Source organism: Engraulis encrasicolus, chromosome 14, assembly GCF_034702125.1.
Source record: "Engraulis encrasicolus isolate BLACKSEA-1 chromosome 14, IST_EnEncr_1.0, whole genome shotgun sequence".
Taxonomy (NCBI): Eukaryota; Metazoa; Chordata; class Actinopteri; order Clupeiformes; family Engraulidae; genus Engraulis; species Engraulis encrasicolus.
Window position 1 is genome coordinate 10,366,200 of NC_085870.1, and position 17,056 is coordinate 10,383,255.

The 17,056-nt window shown below is 41.2% G+C and overlaps 2 protein-coding genes across 2 annotated transcripts in view; both read right to left on the bottom strand.

Annotated features, from left to right (window-relative positions):
* Positions 1-952, bottom strand: part of si:ch211-236d3.4 (protein FAM107B) — a 48,474-nt gene extending 47,522 nt beyond the window's left edge. The window contains exon 1 of the mRNA XM_063214913.1: positions 801-952. Coding sequence (XP_063070983.1) covers positions 801-824 — 24 coding nt within the window. The 5' untranslated portion in view covers positions 825-952. The remainder of the gene's footprint in view (positions 1-800) is intronic.
* Positions 953-2,175: 1,223 nt separating this feature from the next.
* LOC134463096 (protein FAM3C-like) lies at positions 2,176-15,993 on the bottom strand. The gene is made up of 9 exons (XM_063216337.1): positions 15,909-15,993; positions 15,366-15,438; positions 14,599-14,694; positions 7,606-7,765; positions 6,662-6,720; positions 6,110-6,160; positions 5,541-5,625; positions 3,785-3,911; positions 2,176-3,048 (listed from the first exon to the last, which is right to left on the bottom strand). The coding sequence occupies exons 2-9, from the start codon at positions 15,388-15,390 to the stop codon at positions 2,920-2,922; spliced, it is 732 nt and encodes a 243-aa protein (XP_063072407.1). The 5' UTR covers positions 15,391-15,438; positions 15,909-15,993; the 3' UTR covers positions 2,176-2,919.
* Between the last annotated feature and the right edge of the window lie 1,063 nt (positions 15,994-17,056).

The following is a 17,056-nucleotide window of genomic DNA, read 5'->3' on the forward strand; positions in this document are numbered from 1 at the left end:
GACTAAGCCAGCTGTCACTCCCAGAGCAGTCACTCTGCCCACACACACACACACACACACACACACACACACACACACACACACACACACACACACGCGCGCGCGCGCACACACACGCACGCACACAAAAACACACCCTCGAAAGAAATGTTGCTCACCATTGCTCAAATATTTGAGCGGATAGCCACTTGAATATGGCCTGTAGTAGAACACAGTAGGCTACGTGAGTTCTGGGTGCACACAGTTCTGGTTAATGAGAAACCCTGAAACATCTGAAGAATTTACTCTCTCTCTCTCTCTCCTTTTCTGAAGGCCTCCCTTTTCAGTTATGCAGTTGTGAAAACTTTGAAATAAATGGAAAACTATGTTTTCTGTGTATTCTCCTTCAATGGCTCCTTAAATGGCAGGTTTTGAAGGTTGTTTTCCCCCACAGCTCAGACATCTCTTTTAAGTTACGATGAGAATAGATATTGAGTTCAGACCATCTTCTCCAGCTACGATCATTATTATATAAACACAGACATACTACATCAAAAAGTCTACTCTCTCTACTATTCCCACACATATCTGGACTGAATCAACAAAAGAAACCTCAGAAAACAGCACCCGAACAGCATCAAGGAGTCTTGGCAAGGAAGATTAAACTTCAGCAAAAACAAAAACAAAGCAAGAAATGGCTTACTTAACCTCCTGATTGGACCATTCAGTGAGGCTCAAAAGGCACTAAAAGCTTGTTGTGTACTGTATGCTATGTATGCCATCGACTAGACTACTAGGAGGACTACCCATTCAATACTTACTTTCTTTCCATAAACCGCCCCCATGCTCTGTGGCGTACGCTGCTCTCTCTCCCCCTCTCTGGCTTCCTCGGCCCAGTCAGGTGCCCCGTCCGCTGGGTCCCAGCTTCCAGAGTTTTCCCTGCAAGACCAGGGCTGCTTTCCAAAGGCTTGCCCAGATCCTCACTGGGTCCCGGCCAGTGTGTGTGTGTGTGTGTGCCAAAGGAGGTGGGGGTGGGGTGGGGTGGTGGTGGTGGTGAGGGTGGGGGTCGGAGCGTGCGTTGGGGGAGGTGAGTGGTGGTGGTGGTGGTGTTGTTGTGCGGTGTTGTTGCCGAGTGGTGGGCGGTGCGGCGTGAGACTTCAGGTCGGGGAGGAAAAAAAAAAAAAACAGATCTTGCTTGTCCAGGCACTTCCTGTCACCTTGACAGCAGAGAGATGGTCTGAGAATGGGGCTGGCGCTGCCGATGGCGTTGGTGTTGGTGTCAGCGGCGGCTGTGGCTGTGGTGGTTGGTCAGAAGCTTCGGTCAGAGAGGTATTTATAAACAAGAGGAGCCGAGATAGGGTGCCCCGCGGGGGGCCCACAAAAGTGCCGCGATGGTGTCTCCACAGGCGACGGACACCTGAACTATGACGAGGTCACCTCACAAGGGCTGCGAGGTGTGGCGACACATAGTCCGTCACGACGCCGGGTCAGAGCCCCTGGGAGATCATCCTGTACGGCTGGGGTTCTGATGGCATGACAGCAAGAAGAAAAAAAAGAAAGAAAAAATGCACCAAGAAGAAAATAAAAAGTCCAGATAGCAAAAACAACCCAGAAAACAAGAAAACAGAAATAGGCTTGATAAAGAAGGTTCTTAGGTTATAACAAGCCGAGGCGATAGAAAAGGGAGGGAGAGACAGAGTGACTAGAGAGAGAGAGAGAGAGAGAGAGAGAGAGAGAGAGAGAGGGAGGGAGGGAGAAAAAAAGAGGAAAAATGAAAAAGAAATGGAAAAGAAATAGCAGAGAAGAGAATAGAAGAGACTAGAAGAGAGGAGCTGTATCCTAAGGCAGGATCACCTTTGCAAGTGCAAGGCCACCGCGCACCTATCGCTAGGCTCCGCTCCTCTCTTAAAGGACTTAGAGCCAGCAGCCAGATTAAGGTAATTACCAGTGACAGCGCAGGAAGCCCAAGACCAAGCCCGGAGTGGCTCAGCCACAGGGATTTTTTTTGGCCGACCGACACACCAAGTCACCGAATCACTGATCAGCTCAGATGACCAAAGTGCAAGAGGAGAGGGAGTTAGGGGAGGGTGGGTACCGTCCCAGAAATGACTTTCTCTGTCTCTGTCTCTGGCTCTGACAAACATGCCATATATAAAAATAACAAATTGCTTTTCATATTTGCATATGCATGGCCACACAACAAGAGAACATGTATTCCTCACCCGCAGTCCCACATTTGGAAATAAATCAGCTGTGAAAAAAAGATTCATTCATTCAGTCTCTGGCTCTTCAGCCTGTGTTACTGATTCACCCCTCTTTACATTGCTGTGAGGTGCGTTTAAGGTAGGCATTGGACCAGGCTGAGCTGCCATTCTCGTCAGTGAGCTTCCCATGCTGGAAAGGCCAGGCTGCCGGTAGCAACAGCTGTCACTGATTGGACAAGCTGTAGCTGGGATGATGACATCAGAGGGTGTGGGTGGGGTTGTCATTGACAGAGCATCCACGTGGCTTTGATAGGCCTCTTTGTTGTTGCCTCAGGGGGCTAAACAGAAATGGTGGACCTCCCATGTTACGGTTGTTACCGAGTTGTTTGTTGACTTTTTTATTTACCACAGTGAGTATTGTTGCCACAAAAAAGTTTTTACATGTACAATGCAATTTAATGGGATTTTTTTAAAAGACAAATAATAAATACAATGTACAATAACAGGTTATCTTTACAATACTAACAATGCTATGAAACACACATGACACATGAACCACAAATACTTTGGTCTTCCAAAAATAGAGGTTGAGTAGTCACTGCATCAGGCATATAGCCTATTCCAAGAAACTACCCCACTCTTTAAATGACTTTCCAGTGCCAAGGGGAACATTGTATTTGACCAGGCCATACAGACTTTTCTCTCCCCCAAACAAAGGCGTCTAGAGTTTGGCAGGTTAATCCGTTTGATTGACTGATGATCTGACAAGATCTTTTCCAAGAGGGTTTTTTGGGAAACATCCCTCCAAGTATACTGCGTCTGGCCACTTTCCATATTTGTTTTCGCCCGCAATCTGCTTTCTTACCTTTCAAAATGCAAAAAAAAGTAGAGCTTTAGAAAAAGAGAGAAATGCTGCCGTATGACTTCTGATACCGTGATGAAAGAATCATACCTCTTTTCAAGCATTGGAGGTTATGAAATCACTTGGTGGTTACTTGTCAAAAAAAATTGTAACATTCAACAGCTCCCTAAAAACCAAAATGTAATAATTGAAGAGTTCAGATGCAAAACCCCCTAACTCCATTTCTGAAGACCTGCACTTCTATATTTTTAGAGAACCCCGTTGTTGGTTTGGTTTACATTCATGTACTTGATAATGCATATAATTAGTTATAACACATAAATAAAATTAAAAAAATGTGCAATTTTGATAGCTTTGTATTAAATAAAAAATAAATAAGATTATATTCTGAAAAGGCACTTAGGGGGTTTTGCATCTGAACTCTTCAATTGATTACCATTACTTATTGTTAGCAGGGGCCTGAAAATGCAATTCTTTTCAACAATACAGCCTTCTGTGTCTAAGCTATGCCAACTAGCGTACAAATTCCTGTTAAAAGCTTGTTTCATATAGACAACCATACTGAATATTCTCAACGTATACATACTCGCTCAAACGGACTGTTTCCAATTGCTCCAAATGCAATTCTTTTCAACAATACAGCCTTCTGTGTCTAAGCTATGCCAACTAGCGTACAAATTCCTGTTAAAAGCTTGTTTCATATAGACAACCATACTGAATATTCTCAACGTATACATACTCGCTCAAAAGGACTGTTTCCAATTGCTCCACTTGCTCCAGCGAATACCCAGCTGTCCCTTGAAGCAAGTTGTAGAACATGAAGACTTCCCATTTGGAAAAACAACTCCCGAATTTCAGTTGTCATACTAAGAAGAGAAGAGAAGAGGAACAGGTAGACAGACACAGAACATATGTCATTACAGTATGCCTCCTCATTGAAGATTTTTCTTGGCATTGCATCAGGCTTGTACGAAATTCCGAATTGAATGAATTTCAATTCAAAGTAATGCCAAAATACGAACACTAGTGGTGGGTGGTGTCATTACCTTGAATTTCTTTGAATTTAATCTACAACCCATTGAAAGTACATAGAACACCACCACCTAGTGTTCGTGTTATGGCATTACTTTGAATTGAAATTCTTTCAATTCAGAATTTCGTACAAGTCTGCATTGCATGTCATTTGCATTTGGTCTGGGTAGTGCATTAACGGAATATATCTGATCCAAATTGATGTCAAAGGACTTTTTCCCAGTTAATCATTCCCAATAATAGGCAATTTATTAGGTAACATTACTGACGCAAAAAGACTTCCTTATTCAGAGACTGTATACAGTAGAACCAAAGAATTGTATAGGAGATAAAGATATCCCAAACTCCGCCCATCCAATGCAAAGGAGTGTGCTCAAATTCGGTCTCCTAAGGGGGCGTTGTCCCATCCTTCTTCTCTTTTTGTGGTGTTTGCACAAGACGTGCGCTACCGCCATCTACAGCGCTAAGGGAACCCCATTTATTCTCAACTTCAAGACTCCGAAGGTTTCCTAACTGAAGGTCTCCTAAAGGGGCGTTCACCTGACATCACATGGATACCGGAAAAGAACAAGCCTGAAGTATCTTTCTCTCCTATTCGATTCTTTGATAGAACCCAGGGAGGGTCCCCAAAGTGCATCATAACAAAATTACGTTTTAAAATAAAGCGTCAATCATGGATTCAAAAACAGACCGCATACTATATACTATATCTTGAGTGCTTTAAGTACACATTACTCATCAGTGCTGGTTAACCTTTAAGGGGGTAAATAAATAGAGGGGACATGGGAATGTAGCAGGACAGTCACAGAGCACACTAACTGGAACCGGTGAGTTTTGAGTCTGGATTTGTGGGGAAGAGAGTCAAAGTTACTTTCCAAGGAGGAAGTGACTGTCAGACTTCAACTGAAAGATGAGGTGAGCAGAAGGGATAGTGATGAGGAGTGGGGGGGGAGATCGGTAACCCTTTACTTGACATGTCCCTGCATAACACATTCATAGCAGCTTTTATACGCTTTACATGACTTTAACCCCTTAAGTCGCGGCTTTATACATTTGTTGTTACCAGTATGCTAATGACCAAGTCATGCTGCACTACTAAAGGGCCTATGTTAGGTCATAGTATTGTAGTGCTATGGTAGTTACATTTCAATGACTATTACAGCGTGCATGTGGAGGTACGACGCGCATTAGTAGACATTCATGCCAAAACTTTCATGAACATGGAAGAAAGCAGCATTGTGTGTTAGATGAGGGGGTTAGATGAAGCTTTTATTTTGACAAGTTGCTGTCCTTTTATCTTCCATGTTTATGAAAGGTTTGCTATGAATGTCTTACGAAACAGTCATGAACCTTTCATGCAAAGTGTATAACAGCTGCTATGAATGTGACGCGTCAAGTAAAGTGTAACCAGAAGACCTGGTGGAGGGAGAGGAACTGTGTGTGCTGTGTGCATTAAGACTTACATTCTCGCAGGCTCGTTATAGCTGGCCAATAGGATGATGGTGTTCGGCTTGATATACTTAAGGAAATCTGCCACTGGCTGTGGTTCTGAAAAACATGAAACACTCTTCCATTCACAAACCAGATCACAACTTCAATTACAAAAGTCACATCTCTGCTTCTCTTACCTGAGAACATTTTGTCGACTTACAGCAGAGGTTCCCAAAACCTCTTCTGCTGGGATCCCCCCCTTTGACCTAAGAAAATTGCTGTGTCCCCTTCCCGTATCAAATTCCAAACGCTGAACATTATTTGGTCCAGTACATATCTACAATTCAATTTGAATTTCACAACAGGAAAATACTATGAATACACTTGTTAATAACTATACAAGTCAATTTTGTTGCATTTAGTGTTATCAAACATGTGTACAGCATTCCTCAAGACTACATGCATGTAATCCCGCACACACACGCACACGCACACACACACACAGACACGCACACGCACACACACACGCACACATACACACACGCGCACACACACACACACAATTGTAATCAACTGTCAAAAGGGTTGAAAACAAACTTACTTCCAAAATGCATTTCAAATGAAGCTACTTTTAGGACCTCCCCTGTGCTTCCTGTAAGACAGAACAATGTTAATCTTCTTGAACAAATGGATTGTATCTTGGGTGCATCAAGAAGGAAGACAGCCCTTAGCCCATTTTGGAGAATTTGAAATTAGGCTTTCAACTCCATTTCATTTTACAATGTCCTCATTTATCAGCTTCAGTAGTACACCTCTCATTTTTGTTGAAGTGTTTCCTGATGGAATTTGCTCAACATATTTCCACAGAATCAACTCATTGATCATTGATTTGTACTATTAATTATTTTTAGGTTGGCCATGAGAATTTAGAAAGTAGTTGTTTATGTAAGTGTGACATAGTATCATATTAGGATAGTGTTCACTCAACAATGAGTTTACACACTTCATGAATCTTAAAAAGTAACATTGCATGTAATATTGTCAAATAATATTGAATGATGTGCTTCTGTATACTATACAGTATATGGCAATTGTAAAATCTAAGTGATTGTGGTGTGCACGTCAATATGGTAGGGAAGGTCAAATAACTTACCATTTATCAAAACCATATTAATTCCTCTCTTGACGTTGTTGAGAATACCACTCACATATCTGTTAACAAAATGCATCAAAAAATAGAATAGTGAAATGTATGCAAATTTGGTAACACTTTATTTGACGCCGGCGTCATGCGTATCGTATGACATAACAGTGTCACAGTGCATTCATGAATGTGTCATAAACATTATGTCCATCATGTCATAAACATTCATGTCATGGAGTGACAATCAGTTATGGTTAAGACAGCCCTAACAATGTCACCTTTTCATGACCACAAAACATTTATGACATTGACATCATATTTATAATTTGTCAATGACTATGTCATGACACTGTTTTGACAGTATCGGGACACTAGGGATGCAAATTATCGACTAATTCATTAATCATTAGTTGATAGCCTTATCGATCGACTTACGATTAATTGATAAGCAGCGTTTTCCCCCCGAAATCTCAAAGATTCTCAAAAAAAAGAAAAAAAAATCTCAAAAATTTAATACAAAATTGATGTAGAATACTACATTTACATACATTCTATTTAAATTCTTTAATCCAAAGGTGATATAATATTCACACCGTTCTTCACACACACTCTTTACATGTCTATTTCACCTGGGTATCTTGTCGATTAATTGCGATTAATGTTTTTTAATCGATTAACGCATTGATCGATTAAAGTCGATTAATCGATTAATCGATTAATCGTTTGCATCCCTAGTGACACTGTTATGTCATACGTATAATGCCGGTGTCAAGTAAAGTGTAACCGCAAATTCTTCAATAACTCCACAACCAAACAGGTCAAGGGAAACACCACATGAACAGTCACAGCGTTTCCATAAATTACTTTGTCATTGTACTGTAATTCTTGCCTGACTTTCACGCCATTGCAGTTGATGAGATGAAACTCCACAAACAAACATTGACTTAACTCACGTTTTGTCTTCAAAGCAAATCTTTGGCCCAATGACATTTCCAATTCCACTTTTTAAAACAAATGTAAAGTGGTCATCGGGACACGTTTTTATGCCACACTTGAACTGCGGTGGTTTTGGAACAGCTTTGAATTGGTACTGCACAGGCATACTCTCTCCTCCTGAAGAAAAAAAGAGATATTTTAATCACTAATTCGCTTTCAAATTCACCTGCTCTGTTGGTTTTTGTGATCAAATGAGAGGAAATAATGACAACAGTGCTCAATCACAATCACAGGTAAAAGCCGGATTCTGTTCAGTGAAACAATTTGGATGAAGAAGTCTGTACGTCACACCCAGAGCCTAGAGGAAGCTGCTATTGAGAATGACAATTACCGCTGCTGAAATCATCATCTGCCTAATTAGTTTCGTTCATTTAGGTTTGTCATTAATTATTTGTCTGTATGACTAGGAGAGGATGCTTCCGTGTCACTGTGAGATGGCACAGGTAAATTCACAAATAAATGATTCATTAGGAAAATGTTCATAATCGTTAATTAATTATTTACCAAAAATTAATGACCATGACCACTCCCCTCACAAACTAATTGCAGTCGACATGAACTCCATAATTATGCAAATGTACACGTCAAACAATTTAATACAGAGCATTTTACAGGCTAAATGCTGTGTGGTTGGAAAGTAAAGCCTTCATTCCCAAGAGGATTTAGTTATTAACCCTGCTGGTACCCTCAGAGTTGGGTAACATCCCTGACCCCAGCCGCTAAAATGTCTTCAAAATCAGTAGAAACCAAAACTTTGACACATGTTTATGTCTCAGATATTTAATGTTGCTCTGTTGCTGACATAAAAGTCCGTTAACCCATTTTAGCCCGATGACTCGTATATGTTGTTTGACCTTTGGTGCCTGGAGTTTTTTACTTTTCTAATAAGAATGTGAGTATGTAACATCTGAATGAACACATTCTAATGCAAGATGAGGGTCTTAGGGTTTAAATGCAACTCATTTAGGCTAGTGTTTTTATGTGCATCAGAGGCTGAGATATTTAGGGTTTATAGGCTGAGGGCAACTCTCCCAACAAGGGCTTAGGCATTCAGCAGGCATGTTTTGCTGGTGCTTTAGGCATCAATGGGTTAAATACAGTATATCCCAGCACCCCCCTCAAACAGGTTAACAGATATTATTGGAATTTCAGTTGCTCCATGTTCTCCCTAAATATGAATTTCTATTATTTATAACATTTGAAAAGAAAAACAAATGTGTTTAGAAAGGATAGTAACATCTATTATCCTCGGAGTCAATTTGACCCCAGAAGAAATAAACATATTCCCATACATACTGTACATAAAGAGTTGTATATTCAAAATTAGTTTTGCTTGAATGTTTAAGACTGTATTTATAACACAAGCGTATTAGTTTGGTAACAGCAGAAATACATAGTCAATATCATTGTTTTCAATATGATTTCAAATATGCTTAACCCTCCTGTTATCCTTGGGGTCTATTTGACCCCAATCAATGTTTAAGGTCCGAAAAATATGTTGAGTACATATTTCTTTTGCTTCATATTTGATGACTTTTCCTAAATAAATGGGGTAAATGTGACGAAAGGGAAATTCTCACAATTTTTTTTTTTCTTAAATGTTGTACGCATTTTGGGAACATGCGTGTTCCTTGGGGTCAATTTAACCCCACAATGTTTTAGGTGTATAAAACATAAATGGAACATCCATATTTTTCAAATATTTGCTCTAGTCTGTTTAAATAATGTGAAATACATGAAAATAAACAATTTAGCTATGTTTTTTTTTTAGAACATTTTGCTCTATTTATGGCCCTGAACACTAACAATTCTAATGATGTGGGCAAAGGCCAAAACTAATTAAAGGCAAACTTTAGGGTTATGGTTGCTACTACAGCAGTAGAATGTTGACGCACCAACTGCATCCTATTATATTATATATAGCACTTATGGCACCCCAAGGTAGGCCTATCAAAATTTGCACACTCATTGTGGATTAACTGATCATTTGGGCTGCCTCGTGTAACCATCCACACAACTACGGCACATAAATAGGCTATTGTGACTCCAATCGCAAAAAAACATGCACCGGGTTGACAAGACAGCCATGGTCCAAAAACAAACACAGTACCATGCTATGAATCATTTTCACAGAGGGAATGTCAGCAAGTGCCCTTAAAGTGGACATGAAACACTAGACAAAGTTGTCCTCATTAGAAATATTGAGTCTTAGTCTATCCATTCGAGTTGCCTTAATAGTGTCAGTGACACTGGTTAAAATATATCAAGTTTGAGAAAGATACATTTTTGCAACTGTGTAGCGCCATCATGTTCCACGGCAGAACGTTACATCACTGGGTGTGTTGCCTTGGAAATTCTACAGTAGCAAGCATCGGAGACGGACACAACGAGATTTAGAGATTTTACTATTATGGAGAACGGTAATAAGCAGAGGACAAAAGGACGGGAGATAAAATAGCTCTCCAATACATTATATTATCCTCAAATGATGCAGGGTCCCTTCTGTAGTCCAGTAGCTGTATCTCTTCTATAGGCAACTGTAGGCTACATCTCCTGCTCTGTCTGCCTTCCTGGTCGCTGCTGGTGGACGCGCGGCAAGTTACAAAAAATGTGGAGTGAACAACCTCGCGCCACGGCAGCTTGCGGAGGGGGGTGTGACGCCAGTGAGGTACAGTATGACTGAGGTTACGCCTAGTTACGCGAAGTGTGAATCTCCCTTTTGGCTTCACATGTACAGAATGCAGGAGATCCACATAGCGTGCCAGGTGAGGCCACCTCACCTGTCAAATGTTAATCAACAGGAAAAGGTCATAGGAACAGCATTCCATAAAATAAGTCGCAAAATCACCTCAGGCTAAGTGTGTGGGAGGAATATACCGTATCATAAGTGGCATGTGTTCTGTGTACACGCTATTCTGTAGTCAGTGGCGGTCTTTATATTGAGGTGTACCTAGGCAACCGCCTTAGGCCCCACCAAATGTAGGGACCCCCAGAGAGGGAATGGGAAAACGGTTTTCCATGAATATCTCCGGAACGGTACGTCGTAGAGACTCCGCAATGCTTTCCGCCAGACATAATTTGGGGTCAAGGAACACGTCTGTATTGGTCCCGTGTCTCTACGACTTTCCGTTCAAAAGTTACAGCCAAAATAAAGTTATTTCCGGCAATAGCTCCGCCCCTGGACGTCATAGAGAGCTCGGGACGCTTTCTTTGGAAAGCGCTGGTCCAGAATGGCTGGCTGCAGAATCCGATGATATGTGTCTTTTCTCTGTGCTACCTCGGGAAGTGGGTGAAACGCCTAATTGCGACATGGTAGGGAAGCCGTTTTAGTCCCATTCAAAGTCAATGGGAAAACTTTGATCGCGAATATCTCCGGAACGGTATGTCGTAGAGACTCAGCGATGCTTTCCGCCAGACTTAATTCCCACCACTCTACGACCTTCTGGGGAAATTCTACAGCCAAAACAAAACTTTGACCGTCTGTAGCTCCGCCCCCGAAGGTCGTTGAAAGATGGCGAGATGGGAGCTAGATGAACACGTCTCTCGTCTGTGCGACCTCCCTAGCCAGAGTTATGACCTCTCAAAGTTATCAGGAGGGGTCCCGATAAGGGATTTTGACCCTATATCCTAACCCTAACCCTAACCCTAATCTACTCTCTCTGTTATGATTGCATTGTAATTGGCAATGCGCTTATATTTTTCTTTTATTAGATACACACTTGGTCGGGCCGATGGGCCCCCTAGCTAACGTCGCCTTAGGCCCCCAAATTGCTAAGTCCGCCATTATCACCCAGTGAGCAGACAGAACGTCTTCTGATTGGCTGAGCAGGTGTCCTTTATTCCCCGGTAGCAGGACACCTATGATGTCATGCGGGCGTGCGGGCGTCCAAGTTACTTCTTTTCTAACTTTCTGGCGAAGTGCCGTTACTAGTTCTATCGCATCTGGTTGTCTAGTCAAGACCGCGTAGTTAGTTCTATCGCATCTGGTTGTCTAGTCAAGACCCCGTTACTAATTCTATCGCATCTGGTTGTCAAGTCAAAAACGCAGTCGTCAATTCTATTGCATTTGGTTGTCAAGTCACCCCAACATTCTGTGCGCGTCTTTACATGTCTCCGATAGAGGCGCGTCTCACTAGATTAGGAAGTGGTGCCCATAGCAACGTACCAAGCGCAGTGGTGAATCTACCTTCTCACGAAGCCTTAGATCAACATATTAATAAATTAATACTTAAATGCTGGTAACCGGGTGATAAGCGGAATAGCGGCCTTCGAGGTGTCCCGATATCAAGGGAAAATGGACTTGGCGAAGCGAACAGCCCTTCGGCTGCACCGTCGGGCTGTTAAGAACGCTTCGCCTCGTCCATTATTTCCCTTTATATCGGGACACCTCGTTGTCCGCTATTCCATACTTAATTAAGGGTTACAGTAACCCTACAGTACTGTATGTACACCCTACTTACTGTATGCATTTCAGGAGAATGACTAATAAGGCCAAGAATGAAGATAAACCAGTGCCTAAAGAAAGACTATTTTGAACCCCCTGTAGAACATGGCAAATGAGAGAAAGGAGTAGTACTTAATCCAATATACACAAGTTTTAGAACAGTACACTTTCGCCACTATACTTTTTACTGACAATTTCAGTTCTATTTCAAATTCAGTGAATTACATGTGTCATTGACCTCTGAAAAAGTAGAGTAGAGTAGCCTATCATGTATTAATCCCGAGGGAAATTAAGGTGTCCAGTAGCATACATGAATACAGAAAAAACAGACATTACACACATCATTGCACATACAGTATATTAACCATACAGAGCACAAACTTACATACATTTAACCAAAGTTAGATCTCTCTCTCTCTCTCTCTCTCTCTCTCTCTCTCTCTCTCTCTCTCTCTCTCTCTCTCTCTCTCTCCCTCTGTTTTTTCAACCTAATCTATTCTCTCTCTTTCTGCACACAACAAAATGAGCAATTGAAATAAAAGTCAGTATGGAAAGAATTCATACATTACACCATATACACCCAAACCTGTTCCATGGCAGCTACTATTGCATTGAATTGAGGTAAACATAGGCATTAGGTAAGTTCACATACCTGTCCCTTCAAACCTTACCCCCATACCAGAAACATGTAATGGGTCTACAAGGAGGATAGATATACCTTTTCTTCATTATGTGCTCACTACTTCAAGCGTAGTTGAAATCCTATGATCTTACTATGATCCAATGATATTCTATGATATTCCAAAAGGTCTTTTGATTGACAATGTATCTCTGCTGATACCAAGCTAATATGCTTATGTCAAACAGTCTTAAACATTCAAGCAAAGCTCATTTTGAATAGCCAACTCTTTCTGTATGTTTGGGAATATGTTTATTTCTTCTGGGGTCAAATTGACCCAGAGGATAATAGATGTTACTATCCTTGATAAACAAATTTGTTTTTCTTTTCAAATGTTATGAATAACATAACTTCATATTTAGGGAGCACATGGAGCAACTGAAATTCCATGGGATTCTAGGAGATCAGGGTATCTGGTTGATGTAAGAGGAATCCTGTGTTCGGAGTATGCTTCTGTAGACCCTTAATTTAACCCCTTATCCACTTGCCAAGTCACATGGCAATGTGTGAAAAGTCCTTAGTGTCACAGCACCCTGGAGACAGTCAAGGTGTGAGTCGCAAAGAAGTTCCTTGGATGGTCTTAGGGCTCCATGAAGAAGTCAAGGTGCTTTATAACTAAATCATTTTGGAATGTATGACCAGATGGATGAAAATCGTCATTGTTTTCTAAAACTCAAAACACAAATTCTGCACCACCTTAAAAAAATCATTTTAAAGTTTTCAATGACCTTGAATGTTGACCTTGACCTATTTTCGCCTATGGGTTATTTGGCTTATCTGTCCCCACAACATCCCCTCTCACATCAGGTGTGCAGCATGACAGAAAGCTCATGGCCATGACGTGGGACTGAAGCAGCAAAGGGCATTGCAGAGGACTAGCCTATCTGCCATCATGGCTGTCACAATCATGGAGGACACAGAGGTCATGTCCTCTGTATTTTTTTTCAGTAATGTACAATGTATCTATTGATGAAAACCGATAAATGATCAACAATGATAAATTCAGTCTATAAACGCCACCCTCATTTATCCTCAATTAAGGCAGTGATTAATGAAAACAAATTCAAGTGTTTGACTGAAGTGTTTAAAGCATTCTAAATGTACAGTATGCGGTAAGGCGCATAGTATTTGACCTCGGCATTTGAAAATGTCTGATTATGGCCCTGCCTGCCATATTTCAGGACACTGTAAGACACATATCCTTACTACATGTATCATCAGGGCTGTACTTCCTTTGTCCAACACACACCTCTCGACTCTAAAGCACTCACTCTTCCCCTTCCTTTTCACACCACTTCCGCCAGGGAAGACAAGGCCACAGAAGTGTGAAATGTGAGACTTCCACATAATTCGTTGGCATCTGGCCTAAAAAAACATGCTTGTACTTATGCGGTTCTTGTCTGACATGCACTTTGGTAGATCATGTACTGTACAGCGTGTGGTGTACAGACATGAAGTGAATTATGGTAACGATAGACATCTATGTTTGATAGAGCCTGGCACCATATAGGAATGCACACTATGGTAGGTTGTAGCGGTGCCATAATAATGCCGTTATTTATCATGGCAGCCAGTAAACAACTGGACAGTAATTGGACCGCCATGAAAAGTTACGACAGTACACACTGGTATTGCCAACACAACAGGCACACGCACGCACACGCACACGCGCACGCACGCACGCACACGCACTCGCACTCGCACGCGCACACACACACACACACACACACACGCACACACACACACACACACACACACACGATGCCAAGGAGGATGTTAATGAGATGTCACACTGACAAATTAGAGAAAGTAGAAAGCAAACATTACCTGTCTTAATCACAACATCACTAGATCTTGTCCATATGGTGGACTTATGAGAACCCAAGATAATCAAGACGACAGTGGCCACGAGAGAGAAAAGACCTGCATGACAAAGACTGTGTTTAAATGACAGGGTTGAAAATACATGACTTTGTATGATGCATGACATGTTGCAATAATAAGCATGCTATATTCAGGTTGGGTGAAACCAAAGGAATGTAACGCACAAATCGTGACAATGACCATATGTAGGCAACATGACATGCAACATGTGTTCTTGCACAAGGATGCATAATCTAATCCTTTTATAGGTATAAATAACAACCATTTCAAATTTGCGGAATGCAGTGATTGTTCATCAATTGCAAACAATTGCATCTCATCAAAACTGATGAGCAGGCAGATATCAAGTTAAAGCAGACGCAATGATCAGCTATGCTTAACCAGTTTAATCTTTGCCAACGTCCTAACTAACAAAACACAAAGGCAGTCAATTCATTGTTGTTGAATACGGACTATTATGACTTTAATGACCTGTATATCAAAATATAAAGTCAAATAAAACAATCGATCTGTAAAGAATTTGGTAATATAAAGTAACAAAACTGCCACAATAAAAACGTCTTGGCAACAGGGTCATTTAAAGGTAATTTTACTCAGTTCGGAGCTCTGTGTAGTGACTGCCCTTTGGGCATTAGATTAGCCACCATTCATAATCCAGCTATCAGACTGTCCCAGGACATGGCAACATTATTTAGTAACCGCATACTTACATCTTTCTATTCGAAGTCTGCACATGTCCGTGAGCTTGTGTGAGATGCCTTGCTGGTGTTCAAATGTTTCCTTCTAGCGAGAATGACAAGATGTAGTCAGGAGAGCAGGTTAGACCAGATGAGCAACATATTAGTAAAGTGACTGGATGATGTCTATGAATATGTCTATGAATATGAATGAACGTGATGTTTATTTTAGAGTGCACTGGAGTGCAGTGTAATTGAACACAGATGCCTTAGTAGTAACACTTAACTTTAGGATTAAAATATGCTAATACACTAATACTGGTACATGCATACCTGTCTGTATAAGTGATTTATAAGACACATGTACAGCAAAAAAATCCATCAATTGTTAAGCGTCTATACACAAATGTCCTGTTCTTTGCCAATGCCTTTTTTTATTGATATATGTGTAAATATTGTACAAGAGGGTCACATTGTACCTGTTTATGGAGATATTATGTGAAGAGATACAATGGGACACCTAAAATACATTTCTCTGAGTATCGTTGTTGCATATAATGAATATAGTGAACTCACCACTGAAATATAGTTCTCCAGAGTTTCAGTTAGCTGACCTCAGATCAGCTGAGCTATGGAAGCTACCATATTTCCCTTCATACATACAAAGTTCCTGCGCAAGAGTTGTTGGATCAGTTTCACAATTTCTTTTGTTTCTGAAGACACCTTCATTTGACAAATACACAAAGGATTCACGAATGACTGAGTTGTGTTTTTTTGTCGTTTTGAGTCGTGGGTGTGCCCTTGAACTATAGCCTCATTCTGAGCACCATACCCTCAAGTGAGACAAGAGATAAGCTACTCCATAGCTATCTAATGTTCAGGGACATGTCAACCACAGATGCAAATTAGCTTTGTAGCTAACTCTGGTACTGGAGCTGTCCTGTACACGGCCAAGGTCAAACTCATTTGAAAACAAAATGAGAAACAGACAAACTACTGTGGATGTGTTAACATGTAAGGCTGTTACAAAATCGGGATATCATTTTTCACAATTTTCAAGCCATCTTAAACACTAAGGCACTATTTTTTTAAAAGACAGTAATATTTAGTAAACATGACAATCTAAATAATAAAGGTATGTTTCCCAGATAATTGCACCAGAGGATAGATCCTTGTTATTTTTTATTTAGTTATTTTTTTAAGGAAGAAAAAAAAAACACATACAGTTGGCCTACAGCTCTATGACTATAAGATCATACTGACAGATTGCAGCTGGCAACTGAAAACAATGGCGGCTGCTTTTATGTTGTGATCGTCATTGACACTTGCTAATTTCCTCAAGGAATTCTCCTGTTGCCTGAGCGTTCCAATTCACCCCCACCGCCACTACTCACGACCACCTTCCCTTGTTCATCTTGTTGCACTGAGTTTCAGGGCACACAAGACTGTCGTGGTGGTGGTGGTGTGGTGGTGTGGTGGTGGTGGTGGTGGTAGTATGCAATGAAGCATGAACGCCTGAAACACACACACACACACACACACACACACACACACACACACGCACACGCACACACACACACACACACACGTGCACGCACGCACACACACACACACACACACACACACACACACGCATACACACACACGTGCACGCACGCACGCATACACATACACAAGCACACACACGTCCACACACACGTACAGATGCATGCACGCACTAATAA

What these genes read in the sequence shown, in the direction of transcription:
- LOC134463096 (XM_063216337.1), bottom strand. Translation starts at nt 15,390, where the DNA reads ATGTGCAGACTTCGAATAGAAAGAT. An exon ending in TGATGTTGTGATTAAGACAG is followed by an intron (nt 7,766 to 14,598) that starts GTAATGTTTGCT and finishes TTTTTTCTTCAG; the next exon opens with GAGGAGAGAGTATGCCTGTG. An exon ending in TAATATGGTTTTGATAAATG is followed by an intron (nt 6,161 to 6,661) that starts GTAAGTTATTTG and finishes TCTGTCTTACAG; the next exon opens with GAAGCACAGGGGAGGTCCTA.